The sequence below is a fragment of the Ornithorhynchus anatinus genome, chromosome 5, assembly GCF_004115215.2.
Source record: "Ornithorhynchus anatinus isolate Pmale09 chromosome 5, mOrnAna1.pri.v4, whole genome shotgun sequence".
Taxonomy (NCBI): domain Eukaryota; kingdom Metazoa; phylum Chordata; class Mammalia; order Monotremata; family Ornithorhynchidae; genus Ornithorhynchus; species Ornithorhynchus anatinus.
Window position 1 is genome coordinate 48,703,627 of NC_041732.1, and position 25,246 is coordinate 48,728,872.

The window sequence follows — 25,246 nt, forward strand, 5'->3', positions numbered from 1 at the left end:
ATTCATGCAGTTGTATTTATTGAACACTTACTGTGTGCAAAGTACTGCACTAAGTGCTTGAGAGAGCACAGGATAACAATAAAGAGATAGATCCCTGCCCACAAGGAGCTCACAGTCTAATAATAGTAATAATTATGGTACTTGTTAAGCACTTACTGTGTGGCAGGCACTGTTCTAAGCGCTGGGGTAGATACGAGTTAATCGGGTTGTCCCACATGGGGCTCACAGTCTTAATCCCCATTTTACAGATGAGGTAACTGAGGGCCAGAGAAGTGAAGGGACTTGCCCAAGGTCTCACACGTGCTCTATCCACTACGCCATACTGTTCCAGATGTCTGACCCTCTCAGGCTCTGTCCCAGGGCACCCTATCTATTCTTCTAAGCTGGGTAGGGAGCTTGCATAAATCACTAAAGCCCCATATTCTGATCTCTTAGTGAAAGACAATTTATAAATTCCAAGCAGTATCATCATTCTTGAGGAAAAAGGAGATTTGATTTTCCTGCCTAATTGGGGCTATCCAAGTCACATTGTTTGGGGTTATTTATTTTTTTTCCCAGGGATGAGTGGATCAGCTTAATTTGGAAGAGATTCTGATTACTTCTCAGGCCTAAACATCTCGTCTGTGAAAATGAATTTTAAGCAATAAAAAGCCACGGTCTGCCTGGCAGAGCAGGCGAGTTGCCAAGCCCACCGTGCCTGACGCAAATTTTACCTGCTCAGCAAATCCCAAAGTGACCCTCCCAAGGGCATCCCCCTTCTTGGGAGAAGCTGGGTGCTTTATGATGGAAACAGAAGAGGAAGGAGAAATGTACTTCAGCTCTGTAGTCCTTGGATCCAAACTTAGTAAGGATTTTCACATGTTCCTCATTGGGTTGACTGCCCTAGATCTATAATGACCAAGGTGTGTGAGCAATAGCCATCAGTCAGAATTTAGGCTCTGTTGGATGAAGCAATATTAAGGTCACATGTCCTCCAAGAGGCCTTCCCCATTTAAGCTGTCTTCTTCCCCGACTCCCTCTCCCTTTCTGCGCTGTCTGTGCACTTGTGTCTGTGTTGTTTGGGTATTTGCTCTTCACCCCACTCTCAGCCCCACAGCACTTTTGCACAGATACTTAAATTATGTATTATAAATTAGGCATATTAAGGTCTGTCTCCCCCTCTGACCGGAAGCTCGTCGCAGGCAGGGAATGTGTCACCCAACTCTGTTGAGTCGTATTCTCCCAAGTGCTTACTCCAGTACTGGGCATATTATAAGCGCTGATTAAATTCTGATGACGATGATGATGATGAAGGGATTCTCCTTGCTGTATTTTTCACAGAGGATCAGCTTATGGTCTATAGTCATGAATGAGACTTCTAAACATCAGATATTCCAGCCCAAATTCAACCACCCTCCCTGCCCTTTACACTGAGCTTGTTTCTCTTCCCATCTCCTGTTCCAAGCTCCTTGAAGGCAGGAGCTGTGCATATTCTTCTCCATCCAAACAACTATCATGCTGATCCAGGCACTCCATTTCCTGCCATGATTGCTGCCCCAACCTCCCTGCTGACCTCCCTGCATCCTCTCTTTCCCCTCCCTCTTTCAAACTTCAATCTGTTGCCCAGATCATTTTTCAAAAAAAAAAAAATTCAGTCCACATCACCCCACTCCTCAAAAATCTCCAGTAGTTTCCCATCTACTTTAATGGCAAAGAGAAACCTCTTACCATCTGCTCTGAGGTCCTCAGTCAGCTCTCATTCATTCATTCATGCATTTGTTCAGTCGTATTTATTGAACACTTACTTTATGTGGAACAGTGTACTTACCAAGTGCTTGGGAAAGTACAGTACAACAATAAGCAGACATATTCCCTGCCCACAAAGACCTTACGGTTTCTCCCTCCTATCTAATTTTTTCAATCGCTTACTACACCCCCAACCTAGCACTCTTATCCTTTAAAACCAACCGACTCTCTGTATCTAAATCTCCTCTATGCTGTCACCAAACACTTGTCCATTTTCTCCCCAGGGCCTGAAACTCTCTCCCTCTTCTTATCTGACTGTTCACCATTCTCCCTGCCTTCAAAACCCTCAAGGGCCTCACATCTAAGTAGGCAGGGGTAGGATTTAATCCCTATTTTACAGACAAGGAAACTGAGCCATAGAGAAGTTAATCGTCTTGCCCAAGATCAAACAGCAGAAACAGAGCATAGCCAAAATTTGAACTCCAGTCCTCGGACTCCCGAGCTCACGCTTTATCCACTAGGCCACGCTCGTTTCCTGATTGAACTATATAGTCCCAAGGTTAACAGGCCATAGCCTGACCTAAAATGTCAGACATGGTCTATGCTCTATTCTAGCAGGATGTAAGGTTACCCTTGTTAAGCTGACATTCTTGGTTTCTGTTGTGTGGTCTTATTTTTTTTTTGTTTTTGTAGTGAAGAAGGCATGTTTTCCTTTGGCCGCATTATTTATTAGTATTTTGTTGGTGATTCGTACTGGGCTCACACGTACCAGCTTTTGTTTGTTGAAATAGGATGATTACTCTAACATCTGGATAGATACCAGCGTTGCAGTAATAAAAACTTCTCCAGGGGTAAGAGGATACCTGGATCAGCGACCCTTCTCTCTCAATTCAAACTCAGAGAGCATCTGGATGCATGGTTTCAGCCACCCTCCTCTTTGCAGATAACTCCCAATTCCATCTCTCCAGCCCTGACCTCTCATCTGACCTGCAATCCGATATCTCCTCTTGCCTCCAGGACCTCTTCACTTGGATGTCCTCCCGGGACCGCAAACTCATTATGTCTAAAACAGAACTACTCTTCTTTCCCCTTAAGCCCACTTTTCCTCCTGACTTTCCCATCTCAGTCAATTACACCACAATCGTTCCTGCCCCAGAAGTCTACAGCCTCAGAGACGACCTTACCTCCTCACTGTCTTTCAGCACTCATGTTCAGGAATAATAAGAATTATAATTATTCCGGGAGGTGTAAAGCGTTGACTCTGTGCCGAACACTGTAATAAGCGCTTGGTTAGCTACAAGATAATCAGGTTGGGCACAGTTTCTTGGCCTGCAAGAATGGATTTAATCCGTATTTTACAGACAAGGAAACTGAGGCACAGAGACTTCCCATCTACTGGCCAGTTTTGCCGGTTCTTTGCACACTACATCTCCTGGATCCACTCTTTCCTATCCACCCATCAGCTGCCACTCTCGTACTAACTCAGGTCATATCACTGCTAGACTGTTGTATCGGCCTCCTTGCAACCAACCTCTTCCTCACTCCAGTCTTTATTACACGCTTCTTGACACGCCGCCACTCCCCAAATTTCTCTCTTCATTCCTCCCCAAATAACCTTCCAACTCTCCCACCTGTCCTAACTGCCCTTAGCCCTCCCACCCATCTCCGTAGTCACACTGTTCCCCTAGCTGGAACTCCCTCTCTTCCAAAATCCTGGAGACCACAGCCCTCCCTGCGTTCAAAGCCCTGCTCAAATCCCATCTCCCCAGTACACCTGCCCCAATTAATTCCCAGCATTCTAAATCATATTATCCAATCAGCCTTATTTAGCACTGTTTTATTTTTTACAGCCATTCTCAGTACTTCTGAATATGAATTTATTAGTCATTCAGTTGTACATTCAGTTGCAGACTACTCCCTTCTCCTGTAAACACTAGCTAATCTTGACTGCGCTGACACTCTCCTCTCCTGGTTCTCCTCCTATCATGGACTGCTCCTTCCCAGTGCTTTTCACGGGCTCCTCCTCTGCCTCCCATTCCGTCACCCTGGGAGTGCCACAGTGGTCAGTTCTGGGTCACCTTCTATTTTCCATCTACCCCCATTCCCTAGGAGACTTCATTCACTCCCACAGTTAAACTTCCATCTTTACGTGATTTCCAAATCTACTCATCCAGCCCTGATCTTTCTCCTTTCCCGCAGTCTCACATTTCCTCCTGCCTTCAGAACATCTCTTCTCGTGTGTCTTCCCCACACTTCGAACTTAGCGTGTCTAAAACAGAGCTTCTCATCTTCCCACTCAAACCCAGTCCTCCCCCAGACTTTCCCACCACTGTGGATAACACCACCATCCTCCTTGTCAAGGAGGCCTGTATCTATGACATTATCCTGACTCATCGCTCTCATTCAGTATTCAATCTGTCACCAAAATTCTGGCGGTTCTGCCTTCACAGCAACTCTGGAATCTACCCCTTCTTCTGCACCCATGTTCCTACCATCACCAAGCCCTCATATCCTGCCTTGACAACTACATCAGCCTCCTCACTGACCTTCATGCTTCCAGTTTCACCCCTCTCCAGTTCGCACTTCACTCTGCTGCCTGGATCATTTTTCTGGAGAAGCATTCTGGCCACATCTCCCCACACCTCAGAAGCCTCCAAGGGTTGCCCATCTACTTCCGCATCAAGCAGATACTCCTTACTGTCAGTTCTAAGGCATTTAATCAGCTCTCCCCATCCTACCTTACCTCACCGATCTATTACAACCAACCTGCAGACTCTTCTCCTCTAACACCGACCTTCTCTCTGTGCCTCGATCTTATCTATCACGCCGAGCCCTTGCCCATGTCCTCCTGCAGCCCTGAAACTCCCTCCCCCTTCAGAGCCAGCAGATCACCACTCTCCCTACCTGCATCTCCTCCAGGAGACCTTCCCTGAGTAACTTCTTCCCCCACCATATTCACCCTGCCCTCTGTAGCGACTGTGTACTTGGCTATTTTCCCCTTAAGCACTTTAATACTCACCCCTCCCTCACAGTGCTTATGTACATGGCCTTATACTCTACCATATCCCTTATATGTAATTCATTTTAATGTCTCTCCCCCCTCTGGACTGTAAGCTCCTTGTAGGCAGGGATCATATCTACCAACTCTGTTGACTGACTTATTCATCTTTGCTACTCCGTAAATATTTCCGCTTCCGTCTTTCTCCTTATAGTGTAAGCTACTTATGGACGAAGTAGATGTCACTTTTTTGGTTTGTACCTCCCAAACGCCACCTAACACAGTACATTGCATCGAGTGGATGCTAAATATATATTTTGAGAAGCAGCGTGGCTCAGTGGAAAGAGCCTGGGCTGGGGAGTCAGAGGTCATGGGTTCTAATTCTGGCTCTGCCGCTTGTCAGTTGTGTGACCTTGGGCAAATCAGTTCACTTCTCTGGGCCTCAGTTACCTCATCTGTAAAAGGGGGATGAAGACTGTGGGCCCTACGTGGGACAGCCTGATCACCTTGTATCTACAGTGTTTGGCCCATAGTAGGCACTTAACAAATACCAACGTTATTATTATTATTCTACTACTAGAGATATTATGGTTAAAAAAGATCTTTTCCACGTAGTCTGCAACTCTTCTACCCGCAGGCCTGCTGTTGTGATGGGAAAGCTGTAGTAGAAAAACCTATTTGTGGTGCTTAATGAGAAAGTCGGTCCTTACCCAGAATCAATGGGAAAGGAGAACACTGAGGTGAGCTTCGAGTCCATTTTTGACAAGCCATCATCTTTCGGAGACATAATGTCTCTAGTGTGCTTGCTTGTTTTCAGTGAGTAAATGTCAGAGGAACACCAAGCACCCAGGAAAAATGAGGTTTTTTCTACTGATTTGGCGGGGGGTGCGGGAGGGTGATTGGAAAACTTCTGCACAGAGGGCAGTGCCGGTGTCAGTGGAGTTCATCTCTGGCTACAGAACCTAAGGCCACAGAGCCTTCGGGAAGCAGCGTGGCTCAGTGGAAAGAGCCCGGACTTGGGAGTCAGAGGTCATGGGTTTGAATCCCGGCTCTGCCACTTGTCAGCTGTGTGACTGTGGGCAAGTCACTTCACTTCTCACTGCCTCAGTTACCTCATCTGTAAAATGGGGATTAAGACTGTGAGCCTCACGTGGTACAACCTGATGACCCTGTATCTCCCCCAGCGCTTAGAACAGTGCTCTGCACATAATAAGCGCTTAACAAATACCAACATTATTATTATTATTAAATATGTGGCGTCTGGTGAGTTTAAATGGAACATTCTGAGATTAGTTTATTAAATTGCTAATTCTGTTGTACTCTACTCTCCCAAGAGTAGAGAGTAGTTCAGTGCTCTGCACATAGTAAGTGCTCAGTAAAGCCATTGATTGATAAATACAGAAATCCATGCAGCCACTAGAACAGCTTTTCTCCAACGCTGATGAGGGCCTCACTAGGACTGTCACCTATCCTGAAGCCTTTTATCTTTGGGAGAAGTTCTCCTCTCTACCTTTAAGTCTAGTCCCAAGTAGGCCTGCCCCAGACACTACTTTTAGAACAGCGGCTGCTATTGAGTGCTAGTGTTATTCTTTGCCCCCACTCCAAAATTGATGGGCTTTGAGAAGCCGTTGGAATTCGGCAAAATTCTCCTCCCATCAAGTGGCCCCAGTCTGAAGATCGATATTCGTGAGCGCGGAGTGAGATTGTCCCCAAATGTCCACAAGGACTTTTGCCCTGCCAAAGTGTCCAAAGGTCCAAAGTTATGAGAAGCATTGCCTTGTGGTATGTGTTACCGATGGCTTTCCACCGTAGTGTTTTAAAGTCTTTTCAAATCTGCCTGCCCAGCCAGAAAATATTTTTTAAATTACTACTTTCTGATAACTCCCTTGCGGACAGATAATTGAGTGGATTCTGGCCCTTATGTATTATTGTGAACCCAGTCATAGATAAGGGAAGAGGCGTAAACTAGGTGGCATTGTGCAAGGGGAAGAGTCACTTTATCTCTCTGTTTAGCTGTTCTTCAAACATCAAACATAACACCCAGCATGGGGCAATGTGGCCAGGATGGTGGGTCCCACATTGGTCTTTTCAGCTACACATGCCCTCAGTAGACGAATTTGACCGTCAGTGAAGTCATCCCTGAATGTGAAGGGGACACACACACAAAACACACACATATCTCTTGCACTCTTTCTCTCACTATAAACATATATATATATATGTAAATGCATGTATATATTCGCTCATATTTACGGTGACACTCCTGATGGTGAGATTTACCCTTATCCGTGGGCACATGTGTACTGAAAAGCCAATGTCCCGACCTCAGTCCCGACCATAACATGCATAATCCAGAGGCAATCCCTGGAGAGTGTTCCCTGTTATCTCTATAGAAACAAAACTCTATCGTCATCTTGCTTGTTAATCCTGTTTTCGTTGAATTTCTATCATTCGAGCTAAGATTGGGCATACTCAGTTACTGCCTTCTTATTTTGGGGGGGACGGGGAGGTATTTTTTAAATGCTTACTATGTGTCAGGCACTGTACTAAACTCTGGGGTAAATGAAAGCTAATCAGATTGGACACATTCCATATCTTCCTTGGGGCTCACAGTCTTAATCCCCATTTTACAGATGAAGAAACTGAAGCATATAGAACTGAAGTGACTTGCCTAAGGTCACACGGCAGACAAGTGGACCCAGGTCCTTCTGGCACCCAGGCCTATGCCCTTGCCACTAGGCCACACCATTTCTCTTTAATCAATCAATCACTGGTATTAATTGAGCACTTACTGTGTGCAGGGCACTGTAGTAAGCACTTGTGGGCCTGCGCTATAACAAAGTTGGTAGATACGTTCCCTGCCTACAGTGAGTTTTCAGTCTAGAGCGTTTTTTAAATCTGGCTTTCCCCAGATTTGAGAAGAAGCAAATGTCTTTCATTAAGTACAGTTTGCTAGTGAAGGCAGTTTGTAAATACAAGCAAAGCAAGTGCAGCGCATCTTCAAAAGACACGCAATTTACCAGTGTGCCACTCATCGTAATGTACCAATTCATTCACTCAATAGTATTTTCATTCAATAGTATTTATTGAGCGCTTACTATGTGCAGAGCACTGTACTAAGCGCTTGGAATGTACAAATCAGCAATAGATAGAGACAGTCCCTGCCCATTGACGGGTCTTGGCTGTTCACCCAGCAGGAAACAGGTCCTTTTAAAGTTTGTTTTTCACTTAATATTGGCACATTAGGGGCACCCCGAGTCTTGTGTAGGGGGGATCTAGGGGAATTAGAACACTGCTGTTTTCCTCCCTACAGTTATTCACAAATAGAGCTCACCAATGGATCTCAGATAGCCCAATATGAGGATCACAGGAACAAATAGAGGACCATAATCATATTCCCCAGAGTTTCAGAAGACTGGCTTCGTGAAATACAATTAGCCCTCCCTATCAGCATTGCCGAAGATCTCGCACTGTAATACTCAGCCGTTGCCTGATGCCACGCGGATGCACACGGCTATTCAAGCGCATCGTGCTGCATCCAGACGGGCCTGCTTCGTTGGAAGCCCCAATTCTACCTTTGCGTTCGAATCAAACCGAGTAAGAGAAAGATGAGTTCTGGTATTTGCCCATTTTAGTCCAGCCTAGAATTCAAGAACTGTGAACTCGACTATATTTCACAATAACAGAAAGACCTGGACATTTTCAAGTTTTGTTTTAGAAAGTTCAGAAGTGTCAGCGTTATTTGAAGTGGGTGAGACTGGTGTAGAGCAGCCTCAGGACTCAAACCTAGTCTCCGTAACATCAGGCTTCATTTCTTCACCAGACCACCCCGCCTCCTCATCGTTCTTCTTTCAGAACTGCTATGTCCGCAGACTTGAACTTCCTTTCATTTCTTCAGGGGCATTTTTATTTCTTTCTCTGGGTACCTCAGGCTAGGAGAAGCAGCATGGCTTAGTGGAAAGAGCACGGGCTTGGGAATCAAAGGACGTGGGTTCTAATCCCAGCTTTGCCACTTGCCTGCTGGGTGTCCTTGGGCAGGTCTATTAACTTCTCTGTGCTTCAGTCTTCTTAAATGCAAAATGGGAATTCGGTGCCTGATCTCCCTCCTGCTCAGACTTTGAGACACATGTGGGACAGGGACTGGGTCCCGCATGCGGCTCACAGTCTGAGTAGGACTAGTGGAATAGTGCTTGATACTTAGAAGACATGAAATAATGCCATTTTTTCTCATTTTTTCTAAAATAATGTAAAAGACTTTAGACATTACGATGGTCTAGGGATCATACGTAGTAATAGTATGTATTAAGCACTTCCTGTGTGTAGAGCATTGTACAGAGTACTGGGATAGAATTCACAGGTGGAAATTAGACACGGTCCCTTGTCCCTTTGGGGTTGCGTAATGGTCCGAGAGTGAGCAAAAACAAAGAAGTGCTGAGGTAAAGCGTCCCATTGAAAACAAACAGCTGGAGACAGGTGCCCAGACAGAGACTAGAACCTCTGACCCGAGGTAATTTTTATCCGTAATACTAAGCCAGAGTTTGTCAAGGCCGTAGGTGGGGTCCTGCTAGCAGGCAGTTTCACCACCCACATATCACCATTGGATTGGGGTGCGGTTGAATAGAAGACATGGATGATTGCCATCTTTAAAGTTCATCTCCAGTTCTTCTCTGTTGCCAAGGCCCACTGGGCACCTGCCGTGAACAAGGCAAACGGGAGTGGGGGAAGGAGATAGTAGTGTGTAGGGCAGCTTTGCAGAATGGAGAGAGAGAAACTGAGAGAGGAGAGACTGAGAAAAGAGACTGAGAGAGATTGAGGGAGAAGAGAGATGGAGGGAGAGAAACTGAGGCAGAGAGTGAGAGACAAAGAGACTGGGAGAATAAGGAAGAGAGATAGACAGTGAGAGAGAGACCGAGAGACTTTTGAGCATGCACATACCCACTTGGGATTCAGAGATGGAGAGACTCCCAACTGGGGCCCAAGGACCAAACAAGCAGAGAAGACATCTCGGTTCTGACCACAATCCTCCCTCCTCCCCGCACTCCCGCACAGCTTGTCAAAGTTGAGTGTAGGGAGATGGTGCTTAGTGCTCACCATAGCCTCTGAGTGCTCTGGAAGGAAAAGAGATGTGTCAGGAGCACTCGAAGGGAATTATTCATGTGGGTTATGAGGAGGTGGAAGCATGTGTCTACTCCCTCCCACAGCAACTTAACTACTCCCTTGCCAGTGTCACTGATGGGAGAGAACATTTCTTTGAAATGCCCGAGGCTGCAGGAGGGAGATGACACCCCCAGCTGGTTATCAGAGCAGTGTCCATTTGCTAGCGAGGGGACTTCCTCTTTAGAGTGCGCAACAGATTGAACAGTGTATAAGACAAATTTAAAAAGGCAAATTTCCATTTGTCCGTTCCACCCGCCTCCCCACCCCCAAAGAAATACCTTGATCTTCACTGGACAGCTTCACACCTACACACTCCAATCACCATCTTAGGCAAAGCCGCCCACACGGTTGTAAGCAGCGTGGCTCAGTGGAAAGAACCCGGGCTTGAGAGTCAGAGGTCATGGGCTCTAACCCCGGCTCCGCCGCTTGTCAGCTATGTGACTTGGGGCAAGTCACTTAACTTCTCTGTGCCTCAGTGACCTCATCTGTAAAATGGGGATTAAGACTGTGAGCCCCACGTAGGCCAATCTGATCACCTTCCATCCCCCCCAGCACTTAGAACAGTGCTTCGCACATAGTAAGCACTTAACAAATGCCATCATTATCATTATTATTATTATTACTGCCGAATAATAATAATAATGTTGTCCCAGGCAGCCTCCCAAAGGATATGCTGTCATGATGCTCTTAGCCCCACCACTGCTGCAAGATTGGAGCAGGGGAGCATGCGTGAAACAGAGGGAAGACGTGGGAGTAGAACCATCATTGGCTGGGTATTGTTAGCAGAAAAAATGATGGGAGAGGGCAGTAGTAAGAGGATGCAGGTCCACCATGGTGGTTGAGCCTTGCACTGTCTGAACAACAGACCTTATTGTTGTATTGTGCTTTCCCAAGTGCTCAGTGCAGAGCTCTGCACACAGTAAGTGCTCAATAAATATGAAGTGTCTGCACGTCACAGATTAGCTTTCTCCTCTTCTTGTAGCTGTTCTCCAAACCCGGCACATATTTTTCCTTCACTGTGCCGTTCATTTCCAGGACTCTGTGGCTAAGGCAAAATAAATAGATGCATTTCACCTTTACCATATACCTTTACCAGTGACTTGAAAATGACCCAAGCCCCGGAACTAGACAGAGGCTTCAGTTTGTCCAGCCTAGCTGAATAGCTCAACTCTCTTGCCTCACTAAGGATCTCATGACCCCTCTCTCGTAAGTGGTGTTAAAAACAGGGCCAAAACCTCTCTTCGTACCAGGGTGAAAGTGGGTCCAGATCCTGAAATGAAAAAGTCAGTCCGAGCTTCAGCCCCTTTTCCCGCTGGCTCTCTTTTTTGAATAAACAAGAGATAGGAGTGTGTGAAATGGGAAATTATGTTCCCTCAACAGGTCTCTTATATTAACATACCTTTACTTTGGGATTAGAAGATATGAAGGCATAATGGGTAGAGCCCGGGCCTGAGAGTCAGAAGCTCACGGGTTCTAATTCCGGCTCTGCCACTTGTCTGCTGTGTGACCGTGGGTGAATCACTTCACTTCTCTGGGCCTCAGTTCCCTCATCCCTAAACTGGGGATTGAGACTGTGAGCCCCATGTCAAACAGGGACTGTGTCCAGGGTGATAAACTTATGTCTATCCCCTGTGCTTAGTACAGTGCCTGGCACGTAGTAAGCGCTTAACAAATACCACACTTATTATTTGAATAAACAAATTCTTGGAGGAAAAGACCTGTTTGAAAACTTATTTTAGAAGAGAATGTTGGCCCATTGGACCCCTCAAGAGTCTCAGGGGATTACATATCCCCACCCCAACAACAACCTACACATCCTCCCCCAGCCCAGGCAGCTGTCACAATCGCCGTTGCTGTGATTCATTTTGGAAGTCACAGACGACCAGGCAGAAATAAAATGGTGCAGGGAAGAAGGGTGCTTATGAGGACTGAAAAGATGCCCATTGTATCAGCTCTTTATTCTCCTTTCCTACCGCCTTTCCTCAAAGGAGATCCTATGTGCGGTGGGCAGGGGGAGCTAAACATCTTATTGGTTGATCCACCGGAGCAGGGGAGAGGAGGTACTTAAATGCAATCAAGGCGACCTTAACCTTGTTGCAAATTAATCTATTTCCTTTCAGGGTCCTTTATTTCCTGCCCTCACTATCAATCAGTGGTATTCATTTGGTGCATACTGTGTGCAGAGCACTGTACAGAGTACTTGGCAGTACAGGGAATGCAGCGTTGGTAGACACGTTACCTGCCCACTGGGATCCCACCGATATGTCCTTACTATATAACCTCCTTAATTACCTTGTAAGACTTAATGCAATGGGTAGAGAAACCAAACCTATCTTAGGCCCACAACCTGACCGCTCTAATGGTAATTTTTTTTTTTAACTTTCATCTCCCCTGTCCCCCTTAAAACATGTAATTTTAGTCTGTACTTGCCAAGCATCGACTGCAGTGCACTGCCTGAAATGGGTGCTCAGTGAAGAGTCAATCAGGCAATCATTGGTATTTATTGAACGCTCACTATATACAGAGCACTGTATTAAGGGCTTGGGGGAGAGTACAATATAGCAGAGTTGGTAGACGCTTCCTTGCCCACAGGGAGCTTAGAGTTTGCAGGGGGAGAGGGACATCAATATAAATCAATAAATGAACGGCTGTGCGTGGAAGTGCTGTGGGGCTGAGGGAGGGGTGAATAAAGGGTGCAAATCCAAGTAAAAGGGTGACGTAGAAGTGGGAGAAGAGAAAATGAGGGCTTGTTTGGGCTACGATTACTACAACCACCAGCACCTCATCCAACTCTATGCCACCGACATTTATGTGCGTTGGTTGGCTCCACTTCCTTCATCCATGGCAACAGTGTATTCCTTCCCGCATTTTCCCTTGGCATTTGCCGGGGGTGGGGAGAAAACACTTCCTACGCATGTACCTTCAAACGTGGTATATGGCAGTGTGGGCGTGTAGTGTTTGGGTAAAGGTCACCTACTGTGTTTGTTCTTTCTTTTCCTGACCTTGTTTGGGTGCGATCTAGGCGACTGCAGCGCGTCTCTCTTTTTCTGTCTCATTCAAAGTGACTGACCTGGCCTTTCAGGATGAGATGGTTTTCTGGGAATTATACGCAAGGACTGGACCTAAATAAAAAGAAGCCTCTAGTTTAGTATAGCGTCTTCCTAATAATGTAATTCATTTCAACTTGGGCCTTTTTCAGTGAAAAGAGCTAGCAATCCATTTGGCAGGTTTGCGCTTAAGTGTCCTGAGCGCGGGACCTTAAAAGTAAACCTTCAAAGTAATCCTTCAAAGCTGGTTACTTAGACTGAACCCCATGTGGGACAGGGACTCTGTCCGACTTGATTAATTTATGTCTACCCCAGAGCTTAGAACAATGCTTGATGCACCATGATTAACAAATACCATAAAAAAACCCCAACAACGATGAGCTGGATTTTTAAAATGGGGAGTTTGCTGAGTTAAGAATATTGGAAACATGAAAGTTTGCCAGCACTTACAGAAAACTCCCAGCTCTGACTGAAAGTCGCCAGGATAAGTGAGTTCATTCTGCTTCCTTGTATGTCTCCATGACTCCTCAGTGACCTGAACTGGAAGGAAATCTGGCAACGGGGCCCATTAGTTTAGGGAGACAGTTGTCTGATGGCTTCAAGTGATGGGAGAATGATGGCAGGTTCTGGCATCTGTTCCCTTCTCAGTCTCTATTTGGGCACGGTTGTCCTTGGGCAAACCACTTGACCTTAATTTAAGGGGAACGGGAGGAGGGAGAGAGAGGGAGAAGGCAAACAGAGAAGCAGTGTGGCCTAATAATAATAATGTTGGTATTTGTGAAGCGCTTACTATGTGCCAAGCACTGTTCTAAGCACTGGGGTAGATGCAGGGTAATCACGTTGTCCCACATGAGGCTCACAGTCTTAATCCCCATTTTACAGATGAGGTCACTGAAACACCGAGAAGTGAAGTGACTTGCCTAAAGTCACACAGCTGACAGGTGGTGGAGCCGGGATTAGAACCCATGACCCCTGACTCCTAAGCCCGTGCTCTTTCCACTGAACCACGCTGGATAAGCGTGGGCCTGGGAATCAGAAGGACCTGGGTTCTAATCCGAGCTCCACCACTTGTCTGCTGGGTGACCTTGGACAAATTGCTTAACATCTCTGAGCCTCAGTTACCTCGTCTGTAGAAGGGGGATTAAGATTGTGAGCCCCCTGTGGGACACAGACTCTGACCAAACTGATTAGCATCTATCTACCCCAGGGCCTAGTACAGTGACTGGCATATAATAAGCGCTTAAATGCCATATAAAGTATGTAATGAGGTGGGGGGGCAGGCAAAAAATTGCAGGCGGTTTCTTATAGAGGAGCCTATAAATGAGAGGAGAGAAGGCAGGCAGACACCTGGCCATAAATAAATGCTAATGGGGTAAATGAAGGAAAAAGCAAAGTTAAGATGAAGGAGACCATCAAGCGAAAACTTTTAGTTAAGGGAGAATCAGAATTTGGGTGTGAATTTAGCTGTGGAAACAGAAAGGAAAAGATTGAGCCAAGCGATGCCGGAGAAGAAGCTCTAGAAATTTTCACTCCACTCATTCGATGGCGTCTTTGTGAATAATTTTTTTCAAGCCTTTCTGCTCTATTGAGGTGTTAGAACATTTTGTGCCACCTGTAAATAAGGAAAGAAAGATGATACTAAATTCAAGGACAGGAAATTGCTGTAAACAGCAGGTGCTGCGGGATTTGGCACACCCGTTTTTTATGTACCACTGAATTATGTCGGTAAAGTGCAGGCAAGCCCCCAGATCCCAGCCACCACAGAATGTAAAATCCAGAAATAGGTCATTCACTACTTGATGCAGTAACCTTTTCCTCCTTTCACCCGGCCTCCATCTCACCCCATGATTCAGCCTTCTCCTTCAAGCAGCACATCGAGGCTGTATCGTGGGGTGCACCCATATACTCCCTTTTCACTTGTCACTTGCAGTGTTTAATATCGTCAGGTTTTTTCCAGTGGGTTTTGAACCTCAGCAGCATTTACCGAGGTCAAAATCTACATCTGTTGGATATAGACCAATACCCTGGACAAGTGAATATGTTTTCCAAATTCACGAAGTAGAAATTTACAGGTAATTCGTGAAATAGAGTGGCCTCCGTGGTTGGCATTACAAATGCTAATGAGAAGCAGCATGGTCTGGCAGAAAGAACAAAGACCTGATGAGAGTCAGAGGATCTGGGTTCTAATCCAGGCTCTGTCACTTGCCTGCTGGGTGACACCTTGGGCAAATCCCTTAATTCCTCTGTGCCTCAGTTTCCCCATCTGTCAAATAGGATTCAGTGTCTGTTCTCCCTCCCCTTAGACTGTGAGATCCGTGTAGGACAGGGACTGTGCCTCTCTGGATTACCTTGAATCTTACTCCAGCACTTAGTACAGTGCTTGACACATAATTAGTGTTTATCAAATACCACTGTTATTATCATTATCATCATTACTGTTACTGTTATTGTTATTATTATTCTCTGTTCTTGAAAATCATTTGCCCTGCACTATAAATCCTTTGGACTGAGCTTTGGAGATAGGTGTCACCCGCCCCCCCGAGCCCCACAGCAATTAAATACGTATTTGCAATAAATGTATTTATATTAATGTCTCTCTGTCTCCACCTCTAGACTGTAAGCTCGTTGCGGGCTGGGAATGTGTCTGTTTATTGTTCTATTGTACTCTCCCAAGCGCTTAGTACAGTGCTCTGCACACAGTAAGCACTCAATAAATACGATTGGATGAATGATTGAACATTTCAGAAAGAAAATGGAAGTAAAATTTCCTTCAGCTGGGTACCAGGAATTTAGTTTTTCTGTTCCTTCCTGTGGCAGCCTAAGGTTATAGGTTATTTTTGTTGATTTTCATTTTTTTGTTTAGGTTGCTGTGGGTGAGGGGCTTGGGGAGGAATTTCAAATTAGATTGGAAGAATTTTGTGCAAATATATTTCACTATTCATCTTTGTTTAACCTTTGGTGGATTTTGAGGTGACATCTCCGTCTTCACATTTGTACTTCATTGGTGAAAGATCAGCAGATAGAGAAAGAATGGCATTGGTCTGGTATCCATCCAATAATGATCCCATTCCTAAATTGGCTATTTCTTTTTCTAGAGAGAGATGGTGCACTTTTAAATTGTCTTATCTCGGTTGTTTGGCTCAAATCCAGTTATCCATTATGTGCTTTTTATTCTTCGGAGAGCATCCATCCTCCCAATTGTGTGCTTTTTTTCATTTTGGATAAACAAATAAACAAAGCTACAAGCTACTCAAGTCCTGAGAAATGAGGGTTTTGTAATAGACAGACAGTAACTGCATAAACTGACATGGACACAGTAGCTTGGAAATGTGAGATTGTTCTAATTTTCAAGCTTCTCTCTTCAAACCTTCCTCTTTTCAAACACCTTACAAGTTTGAACTCTTGTTGGAAAATTTATGTCTGGAAATATTCTAGCTCCCAAGAATTTTGTGAAGAATAGTTTTAACATTTTTAAAATATCATTAGTGAGCAGTTATCTTACTTTACGGTCTTTTGAGATTGTGTCAACTCTGTCAGTAAACTGGGGCCTTGGTTGCTTCATATTTTAAGTTTGATTCATATTATAGAAAAAAATATTTTCTTTAAGCTCCAAGATCCCTTGAAGTGAGAAACACTCTGCATTTCTGTAGTTTCTAGCAGCATGTTTTTAATAAGGGCATAATAGTGTAGTACTTTGTCTTTATATAGCTCCTATCTCTGATGATCTGGAAGTGGATTACAGGATTTTACTTTGTTTTGTCCCTTTTTCCCCTTATGAATAGACATATTGTTTGGCCATTTCTCTCTTCTTTATCCCTTATCACTAGGGAAATTTGAAGAAAAAGTAATTTTTGAGGTCCCCCGGTTCACTTGATTCCCCATTAACTTGGTAATCCTTTGATTTCATGCTTCACCTTTGAGAGTATTCATTCAACTCTAGTTTGTCATTGACCACTGCAATGGGTGACAATAATCAATGGGATTAGTCTTTTTTTTGTTTTTTTTAATGGTATTTGTTAAGTCCTTACTATGTGCCAAGGCCCTGTACTAAGCACTGGAGTAGCTATTAGCTAATCCGGTTGGACAAAGTCCCTTTCCCACATAGGGCTCACAGTCTTAATCCCTATTTTACAGATGAGATCACTGAGGCACACAGAAGTGAAGTGACTAGCCCAAGGTCACACAGCAAACAAAATATGGAGCTGGGATTAGAACCCAGTTCCTCTGACTCCCAGTTAAACTCCACTGTCATACAAATACACTTAGTAGAAAAAATGCCTCTGAAAGAGGAATGTGTTACTATAAACATGTTTTCTTTGATGTATTGATTGTTTAAAGGTTTCTATCAGGCTCGAAATTTGAAAACAATCTCACATTATACCATTATTTTCAAAAATTAGTTGTTAATGCAAACATGAGGCTTAGACTGAACATATTCTAGTTAATTTCATTTTTAAAAGAATGAATTTTGGCTCAGGATTAGTACACATTAGTGAGGACTCTCAGGAATTCAGAGTACTTGGGTTGTGTTTCAATTCTCTCTCTCTCTCCCTTTCCCCCCCCTTCTCTCTCTCTCTCTCTCTCTCTCTCTCTCTCTCACACACACACACACACACACACACACACACACACACAGACCCTTTAAATAAATGACATCCAAACGTTGAGAACATTAATTTAGAATATTTGTTATCATTTTAGATAACAGTTTGGATGATAAAGAATCCATTTCGACATTTTAAAAAATATGAATCTGATTTCTAGCACATTAAAAATTAGCACTTGTGCAATATTTGAGATTTGAGGAGCAGCATGGCCTAGTGGATAGAATAATAATGTTGGTATTTGTTAAGCGCTTACTATGTGCCGAGCACTGTTCTAAGCGCTGGGGTAGACACAGGGGAATCAGGTTGTCCCACGTGGGGCTCACAGTCTTAATCCCCATTTTACAGATAAGGTAACTGAGGCACCGAGAAGTTAAGTGACTTGCCCAAAGTCACACAGCTGACAAATGGCCTGGAAATCAGAAGGACCTGGGCTCTAATTCTGGATCCTCCATTTGTCTGCTTTGTGACCTTGGGCAAGTCACTTCACTTCTCTGTGCCTCAGTTACCTCATCTGTAATGTGGGGATTAAGGCTGAGATCCAAATGAGAAATGGACTGTGTCCAACCTGATTTGCTTTCATCTACCCCAGTGCTTAGTACAGTGCCTGGTACATAATAAGCACTTAATAATAATAATGTTAATAATAATGTTGGTATTTGTTAAGCGCTTACTATGTGCAGAGCACTGTTCTAAGCGCTGGGGTAGACATAGGGGAATCAGGTTGTCCCACGTGGGGCTCACAGTTTTAATCCCCATTTTACAGATGAGGGAACTGAGGCACGGAGAAGTTAAGTGACTTGCCCACAGTCACACAGCCGACAAGTGGCAGAGCTGGGATTCGAACTCATGAGCCCTGACTCCAAAGCCCGTGCTCTTTCCACTGAGCCAAAATGCTATATGTGTATATCAAGATGTGCACTTACCTTCTCCATTGTCCACAGAAATTTACTAATTACAGAGGACTTTATTAGATGGACTCCATGCTCATTGTGTGCAGGGAGCGTGTCTGCAAATTCTTTTGTATAGTACTCTTTCAAGTGCCTAGTACAGTGCTCTGAGCATGATAAGCACTCAATAAATACTACTGATTGATTCACTGAAAGACTGTACTGGGCTTTTATGGCCAGTTTCCTCATGTTACAAGAGTAAGCTTAGCAGTAGGGAAAATGTTGGAAACTTCATGTGGGCAGAATATATGGGTCGAGATTGAGGTGACCAACCATCCTGATTTAAGCCAGACAGTCCTGAAATTTCCAAAGGTTCTGCCTTTTGGCATCCGGGTGCCAAACAAACCGTGATGTGCTAACAATGCGGAATCCAGGTCTCGGGCAGCCAGCGCAGGATCCAAGACTCGGAGAGCTCCTGCCACCGTATGGTCCAGGCAATAGAGGCCTCCCTCCCTCCCTTCTTTCCTGTCAGCAGAAGGAAGAAAAATTCCCCTCTCTTTCCCCCTGTTGCTCTGGCTCACCTGGAAGCTTTTCGGCTGGCCCCTACTCTCCTGCCCATGCTCTCCTGCCCCTGCTATCTTGCCCCACGACTTCCTCTTGCCCTCCGTCTCCAGAAAGCTGCCCAGCCGGAAGGAAAGGAGGCCCGCAGAAGGATGCATCCTGACCTCCGTTCCCTCTTGGCCCGAGGGGCCAATTCAGGAGAAATCCTCCCCCTGCATTAACTCCAGCGGGAGAAGCTGGGCGAGGAGCGGGTGGGAAGGTTTGGTAAGGCGGGCAGTTGTCCTACCGTTATCCAAGGAGAGAGTCGGGGAGAGTGCGAGAGGCAAATGAGAGAGAGAGAGAACTTCTACTCACCTACTTCTTTGTGCCTCAGTTTCTTTATCTGTAAAGTGGGAATTAAATACTTGTTCCCCCATTCCTTTAAATTGTGAGCCCCATTTGGGACAGCGAGTATGATTATAGTGATCCAGCTCTTAGTACAGTGCCTGGCACATAGTAAGGGCTAAACAATTGTCATTTTCATCATCATCATCCAGACTTACATGTATTGGCTTCTTCCTTTTCCTTGACCACCTCTGTTTAACTCAGTTCCTCCCAGACCTGGCGCACATGGGGGCCTGCGGTAGGCGTTCAGTTCACTTTTCACCACGGCTGAACTTGCCCCCGGCTGGGTCAATGCTCAGTGTGCTTGGAAAATGAACTAATATCATGAGGCAGAGTGTATAGTATGCTTAAGTATTTCCCAGAAAAGAAGGCAGGAGAAATGCAGTCGCCCCACCCCCACCCCCCGATATGAAGCTGACCCCTTTGAATGAGAGTCGGATTTGAAAATTTTCAAGAAACCATCTTCACAGACCTGATTTAAAAGTGTATCTGATTTTTAAGTTTTTCTCCTGAAGAGGAAGACATGCTCAAATTTCCTAATCCACAACCAAGGCCACAGTTCCTCAAGAGAAATAAAAGTATGTGTCCCAGGAAAGCTCAGTGTTTGCAACATAAGGGGTCATGGGTAAAATGGAAGACAGCCTGCCAGGAGTAGGGGGGAACCCCCCTCAAATCCCAGTCATCCTGACTCTGGCAAGAAGCAGCAAGTTTCTGGCATGCATTATGCTGCTGTGGACGGGTCGGCCGGGCCTGTTGAGAATAACTGCCAGGATCAGTATATTTTAAACTAATTGAAAGATGCATCTACCATAGCAAAGGGAGGAGATGCACTGTGCTTTCAGACAAAATCCTATTTCCTTTGGGGAGATGGTACTTGATTTAAGCACCTTCAAGGTAAAGTCCTGCACGGGCCAAGAAAGAACCTTAGGCCCAGCCTGAAAGCTGAGCCCCGAAATCATGCTTTTGGAATCTGACCTGGGTCTTGCCGGAACCCGAAAGGGTCCCTTCCCCCACAACTTTGGCAGTGCCATGACCTGCCTGCAGGGTACCAGAAAAACAAGAATTCTAGCCTGGTTCAAACCCAGCCGAGATCCAGTCCGGGGACGTAGGAAGTGGAAGACCCATTTTCTGACGTGGCCTGGCACTGGGACCTATTTCAGAGTATTGACCCTGAATTGGGCTCAATATAGTGGGGGAACAGAATATGTAGACACGAACCCTGCCCTATGGAGTTTTTGCAACATGGTTTCCAAATGCAGGTATAAACTGGTAGTTCAGCAACTAGTGAGCTGCAGTTCATTTTGTAAAATTAAAGACAGAAGTGTTCTGAAATGGGGCACCAGGCTCCTTCAAAACGAGAATTCTTCTGGGCATCACCTCTCTCTTTCTCATGTTCTTCTGCCGGGGGCATGGGGCTGACACCCCTGTGTTGGGAACTAGACATGTAAACTACTTCCCCTGATGCAAAACGGGAAGCGGGGGTGAGTTAGAAAAGTTCCAAGCAGGACTTTAACTAATACCATAAGCGGGGCTAGATCTGATGGGCGTGAAGAGTCGAAGCACAGAAATGGTCTTCTCCCACCCTCCCTAGAGTTCATAAGCACTTTTGTCCCTGGCCCTGCTGAGACCTATTTGCATCTTAGAGCCCCACTGCAGGTGTTTCGGGAGGATGTGGATTGCTGTTGGGACAGTTGTGAGGGGTCCCCCAGGCCGTGGTAGATCTGGTGCACTGGTTTCTTATGCCTAATTGTTCAAGTAGCTCTGGCCCCACCGATGAAGCCATTGGATAATGGTGGAAAACTCCTCCAACATAACCGACAATTTGGGCCACAGATCGCATGAAAGTGCAAAGAGGTAATTAATGCCTCAGGCCAGTTAGTTTTTTTAAAAAGGTGCTACTGTCTAATTCTCTTTTTTACCGATAGTTGGTCCACATTGGAGAAGGAGGTTTGCCTCTCTGTTATTAAAGCGGAAAAGAGTAGCTGTCGACTTAGACTTCTAGCTGTGAATTTAAAGTCTGGGGAAAATCCAGCCTTCTGCCTTGCGTAATTATTTAGCAGAAGCCAAACCCTGAGTGTCTTTTGACGAGTCTCTAGCTGACAACGAGAAGGCAGGAACTAAGGAAACTACCCTGCTAGAAGAGCCCTAGTTGGACTGGCGTGTGGCCAGAATAGCACAGTCTGTGACCTCTTTACTTCAGAGTTCATCCTGAGTCCTTTGTGGGGTAAGGAATCCAAGAAGCACAGCGTTGCTTTGGCAGCAAGTGTGAGGAGTGCTAATGAAACCCACTAATGCGGCAAGATCTGTCAGCATGGCTTCGAAGTTCACCGAGCCAGCGTTTGAACCTTTTTAGGAGGCTGCGCTTTCTGGTGTCCTTTGGGAAGAATAGCTCGCACTATGCTCTGATGTAGGTTCAGGGTCTGCTCTCTGTCTTATAGAGCAGTGGGAATGCTATTGGCCCTTAAGTATTAAATAACTGCTCATTTTGAACGCGTCAGGCAATGGTTTAGTTCTGCCTTTCCATTGTAGCCAGCTCCCATTTAAGTGTTTGTACTCATTGGTAAAGTTCCCTGGTAGGGAGAATGAAAGGGAATAGAAATAAAGCAGATTGCTGGGTTGGGGGAAGATTACAGGAGCTCTGTCTCCAGTGAAGCCAAGACTCTGTGCAGCGCCGGTTTTGTTTTCCACTGGCTTTATCTTTTTCCTTTTGTCTTTAACTCTTTCAGCTGAAGGCCTCCCCCAGGTGTATTACTTTGGACCATGTGGGAAATACAACGCCATGGTACTGGAACTTCTTGGCCCTAGCTTGGAGGACTTGTTTGACCTCTGTGACCGAACATTCACTTTGAAGACTGTGTTAATGATAGCCATCCAGTTGGTAAGTGCAGGCAGTGCCCGGGCTCTCTGGTGCCGTCAGGCGTCACCGGGCCCCCACCTGTTCCAGGGGGCTGCTCACCCCGCTACGGTTAACACATCTGTGGGGATTTCCCTCCACAGCTCAGTGCTTTTGTTGGAGACCATCTGGGACTGAAAACCTTAACCTAGAAAAATAAGGTGGTGTTATTGCCCCTCCGAGAATGTCGAGACATTTTCAGGCATTAAATACATGATCGGCACTGGGTATTCACCCCACCGTCAGCTCCACAGCACTCATGTATATATCCATAGTTTATATTAATGTCTGACTCCCCCCCCCGCAGACTGCAGAGTCGTTGTGGGCAGGGAACTCTATGGTATTGTACTCTCCCAAGTGTTCGATGCAGTGCGGTGCTCTGATTCCCCAATTAGACTGTAAGCCATCAGTGGGCAGGGATTGTCTCTATCTGTTGCCAAATTGCACATTCCAAGCACTTAGTACAGTGCTCTGCACATAGTAAGCGCTCAATAAGTACTGTTGAATGAATGAATGAATGCTCAGGAATTGCCATTGTTTCATATGCGTTTGAAAGCAATTTTCTGCCTCTAAAATTGAGTTATATCATCTTGAGGAGGTGAGGGCAGAAGCAGAATTTTTGAGTGCAAACAAAATCGGTTATATTTGTACAAGCTTTTCCATTTTTAACATACAATGGAAGGTTTTCCCCTTGGCTGCCTTCGTTAAAGGAGTTGAGAGATAGTATGCTCACCTGATGCTCAGAGCTCAAAAATATGTTACAGCAGACCCTGTTGGAAGGCTTATTGCTTCCTGCTATGGCCGCGGTTGGCACAGCTGTAGAGACAGCTTGCTCAACTCCCCAAGAAGTGGAAATTCCTCAAATTTACAAAGAGAAACCAATTTAAGGAGTGGGTGGATAGTTCCCAAAAGCAGCTGTCCAGGCCTCCTCGGGAAGGATCTGGGAATATGCTAGAATTCCATATTCCAGCAAAGATTTGAGAGAGGAAAAAAAAATACTCCCTTGACATTTGTATCCCAAACTTGGTTGGTTGAATTCCTCTTGCCATATCTAGTAGAAAACAGTTTTCAAATAAAAAATGCAAATTATTTCCATTAAATAAGTCTGGTGCTTCCTTGATTCAATTCATCTGGATTATATTATTTTAGTCTTGTGAAAACTTCAGTTTCTTTGCCCCCTCCAGGGGAGAAACAGCGCTTTATTTTGGAATTGAAGTTGGCAAATCGCCTTATGCTCCAAAGTGTGATTTTTATCCAGGAGTTAGTTAAACTACACAGTTCAGGGAAAACGAATCAGGCGGCTTTCTGGTTTGATTTTCAGCAGGGGTCCTCGAGATGTCTGAGAGTTTGTTTCCTCAGTTAGGCCCTTACTTTCCGATTTAAAACCGAGACAGCTAACTGGAATCAGCTCCTGCAAACGAGGGCTTGGTTCCTCATTTGGGTTGGAAAGCTGTGATCTGAAATGACTGTTGAGCTTTACTGTCAGACTTCCTTTCCATAATCTCAATATTTACAAACGTGGACTTTTCGGAGTGCCGGCCAGCAAGGAAGTGTTTGTCTCTTTGGCAGCCAGTGAACAGGGCAGCGAGAGTATTCGGAGCAGTGGGAAGGGGATGAGGTTTAGTTCAGGATTTTACTGGCCCCGCTGGGGCTGCGGATAAAGAGGAAGAATGTTGTTTTTCAAACGTACTCTGGAGGGTTTCTTGAGTGACCGATCTTTGTTCTTTTCTTCCTTAGATTTCTCGAATGGAGTATGTGCATTCAAAGAACCTCATTTATCGAGATGTCAAGCCAGAGAACTTCCTGATTGGCCGACAAGGCAATAAGAAAGAGCATGTTATACACATTATAGACTTTGGACTGGCCAAGGAATACATTGACCCAGAAACCAAAAAACACATACCGTATCGGGAACACAAGAGCTTAACTGGAACAGCAAGATATATGTCTATCAACACCCATCTTGGCAAAGGTGGGTTCTTTTCCTATCCCGGCAAAGGGGCATTCCATTTAAGTAATCATATCACCCACGTGATTTTCCTTTGAATTCAGTGACTTTTTCAAGGTATGTTTTTTTCCCCCTCTGTGAGATAAGTACGGGCACCATTTTTCATTTGAGAAAACTTAGGCAGAATGTTAATGACTTGGCTTCAGACCCATTGCAGAACAATGCACGATTAGTCTGTTAAATTCTTGTTTTCTAAATGTATTGCTCAGATGGTCAGAGAATCTTATGCTGACTGGAACTGCTGTTCTGAAAGGTTAAATAAATAGTGATTGTGGCAGTTATGTACATGGTGGAGAGGCAGTAGGGTTTAGCGGAAAGAGCACAGGCCAGAGAGTCAGGAGACCCGGGGCTTCATCCCAGCTATCCCACTTAGCTGCTGTGACCTTGGGCAAGTCCCTTGACTTCTCTGTGCACCTCATTTTCCTTATCTGTACAATGGAGAGAAAACCCCTGCTCTCCCCCATCTTCGATCGAGAGCCTTGGATGAGAGAAGGAGGGTCTGTGTCGGATATGATTGTCTTGTACATACCCTGGTGCTTAGTACAGTCCATGGTGTGTAGTGTTGAAAAAATTAAATCATCATTAATAATATAATACATATATGTGTATGTGTGAACATATATATATGTATGAAGGTATGTTCATGTTTAGTCACCGACTATATGCTGCAAAATGTTTGCAGAGACATTTTAAAGGTACAGATTTCTTAATTACATTTATTGTACAGACAGGTCAGCACTACAAACTTCCTACATAATTAAGTGTCTCTGAGGAGAAGTTAACCCCTAAATAGTAATAATAATAGTAATGATAATTGTGGTACTTGTTAAGTGATTACTATGTGCCACGTGCTGGGGTGGATACAAGCAAATCGCGTTAAAGTCCTTGTTCTACTTGGGGCTCATGGTTTAAATCCCCATTTCACAGGTGAGGTAAGTAACTGAGGCACAGAGAAATAAAGTGACTTTGCCCAAGGTCA

General features: G+C 45.0%; 1 protein-coding gene across 6 annotated transcripts in view; it reads left to right on the forward strand.

Annotated features, from left to right (window-relative positions):
- The window catches only part of CSNK1G1 (casein kinase 1 gamma 1), a 205,392-nt gene that overhangs the window by 143,142 nt on the left and 37,004 nt on the right, over window positions 1–25,246 (forward strand). For all 6 annotated transcript variants that reach the window (XM_029065562.2, XM_029065566.2, XM_029065567.2 and 3 more), the window contains exons 5-6: window positions 22,093–22,244; window positions 23,997–24,231. In XM_029065562.2, the coding sequence (XP_028921395.1) occupies window positions 22,093–22,244; window positions 23,997–24,231 (387 nt within the window). The remainder of the gene's footprint in view (window positions 1–22,092; window positions 22,245–23,996; window positions 24,232–25,246) is intronic.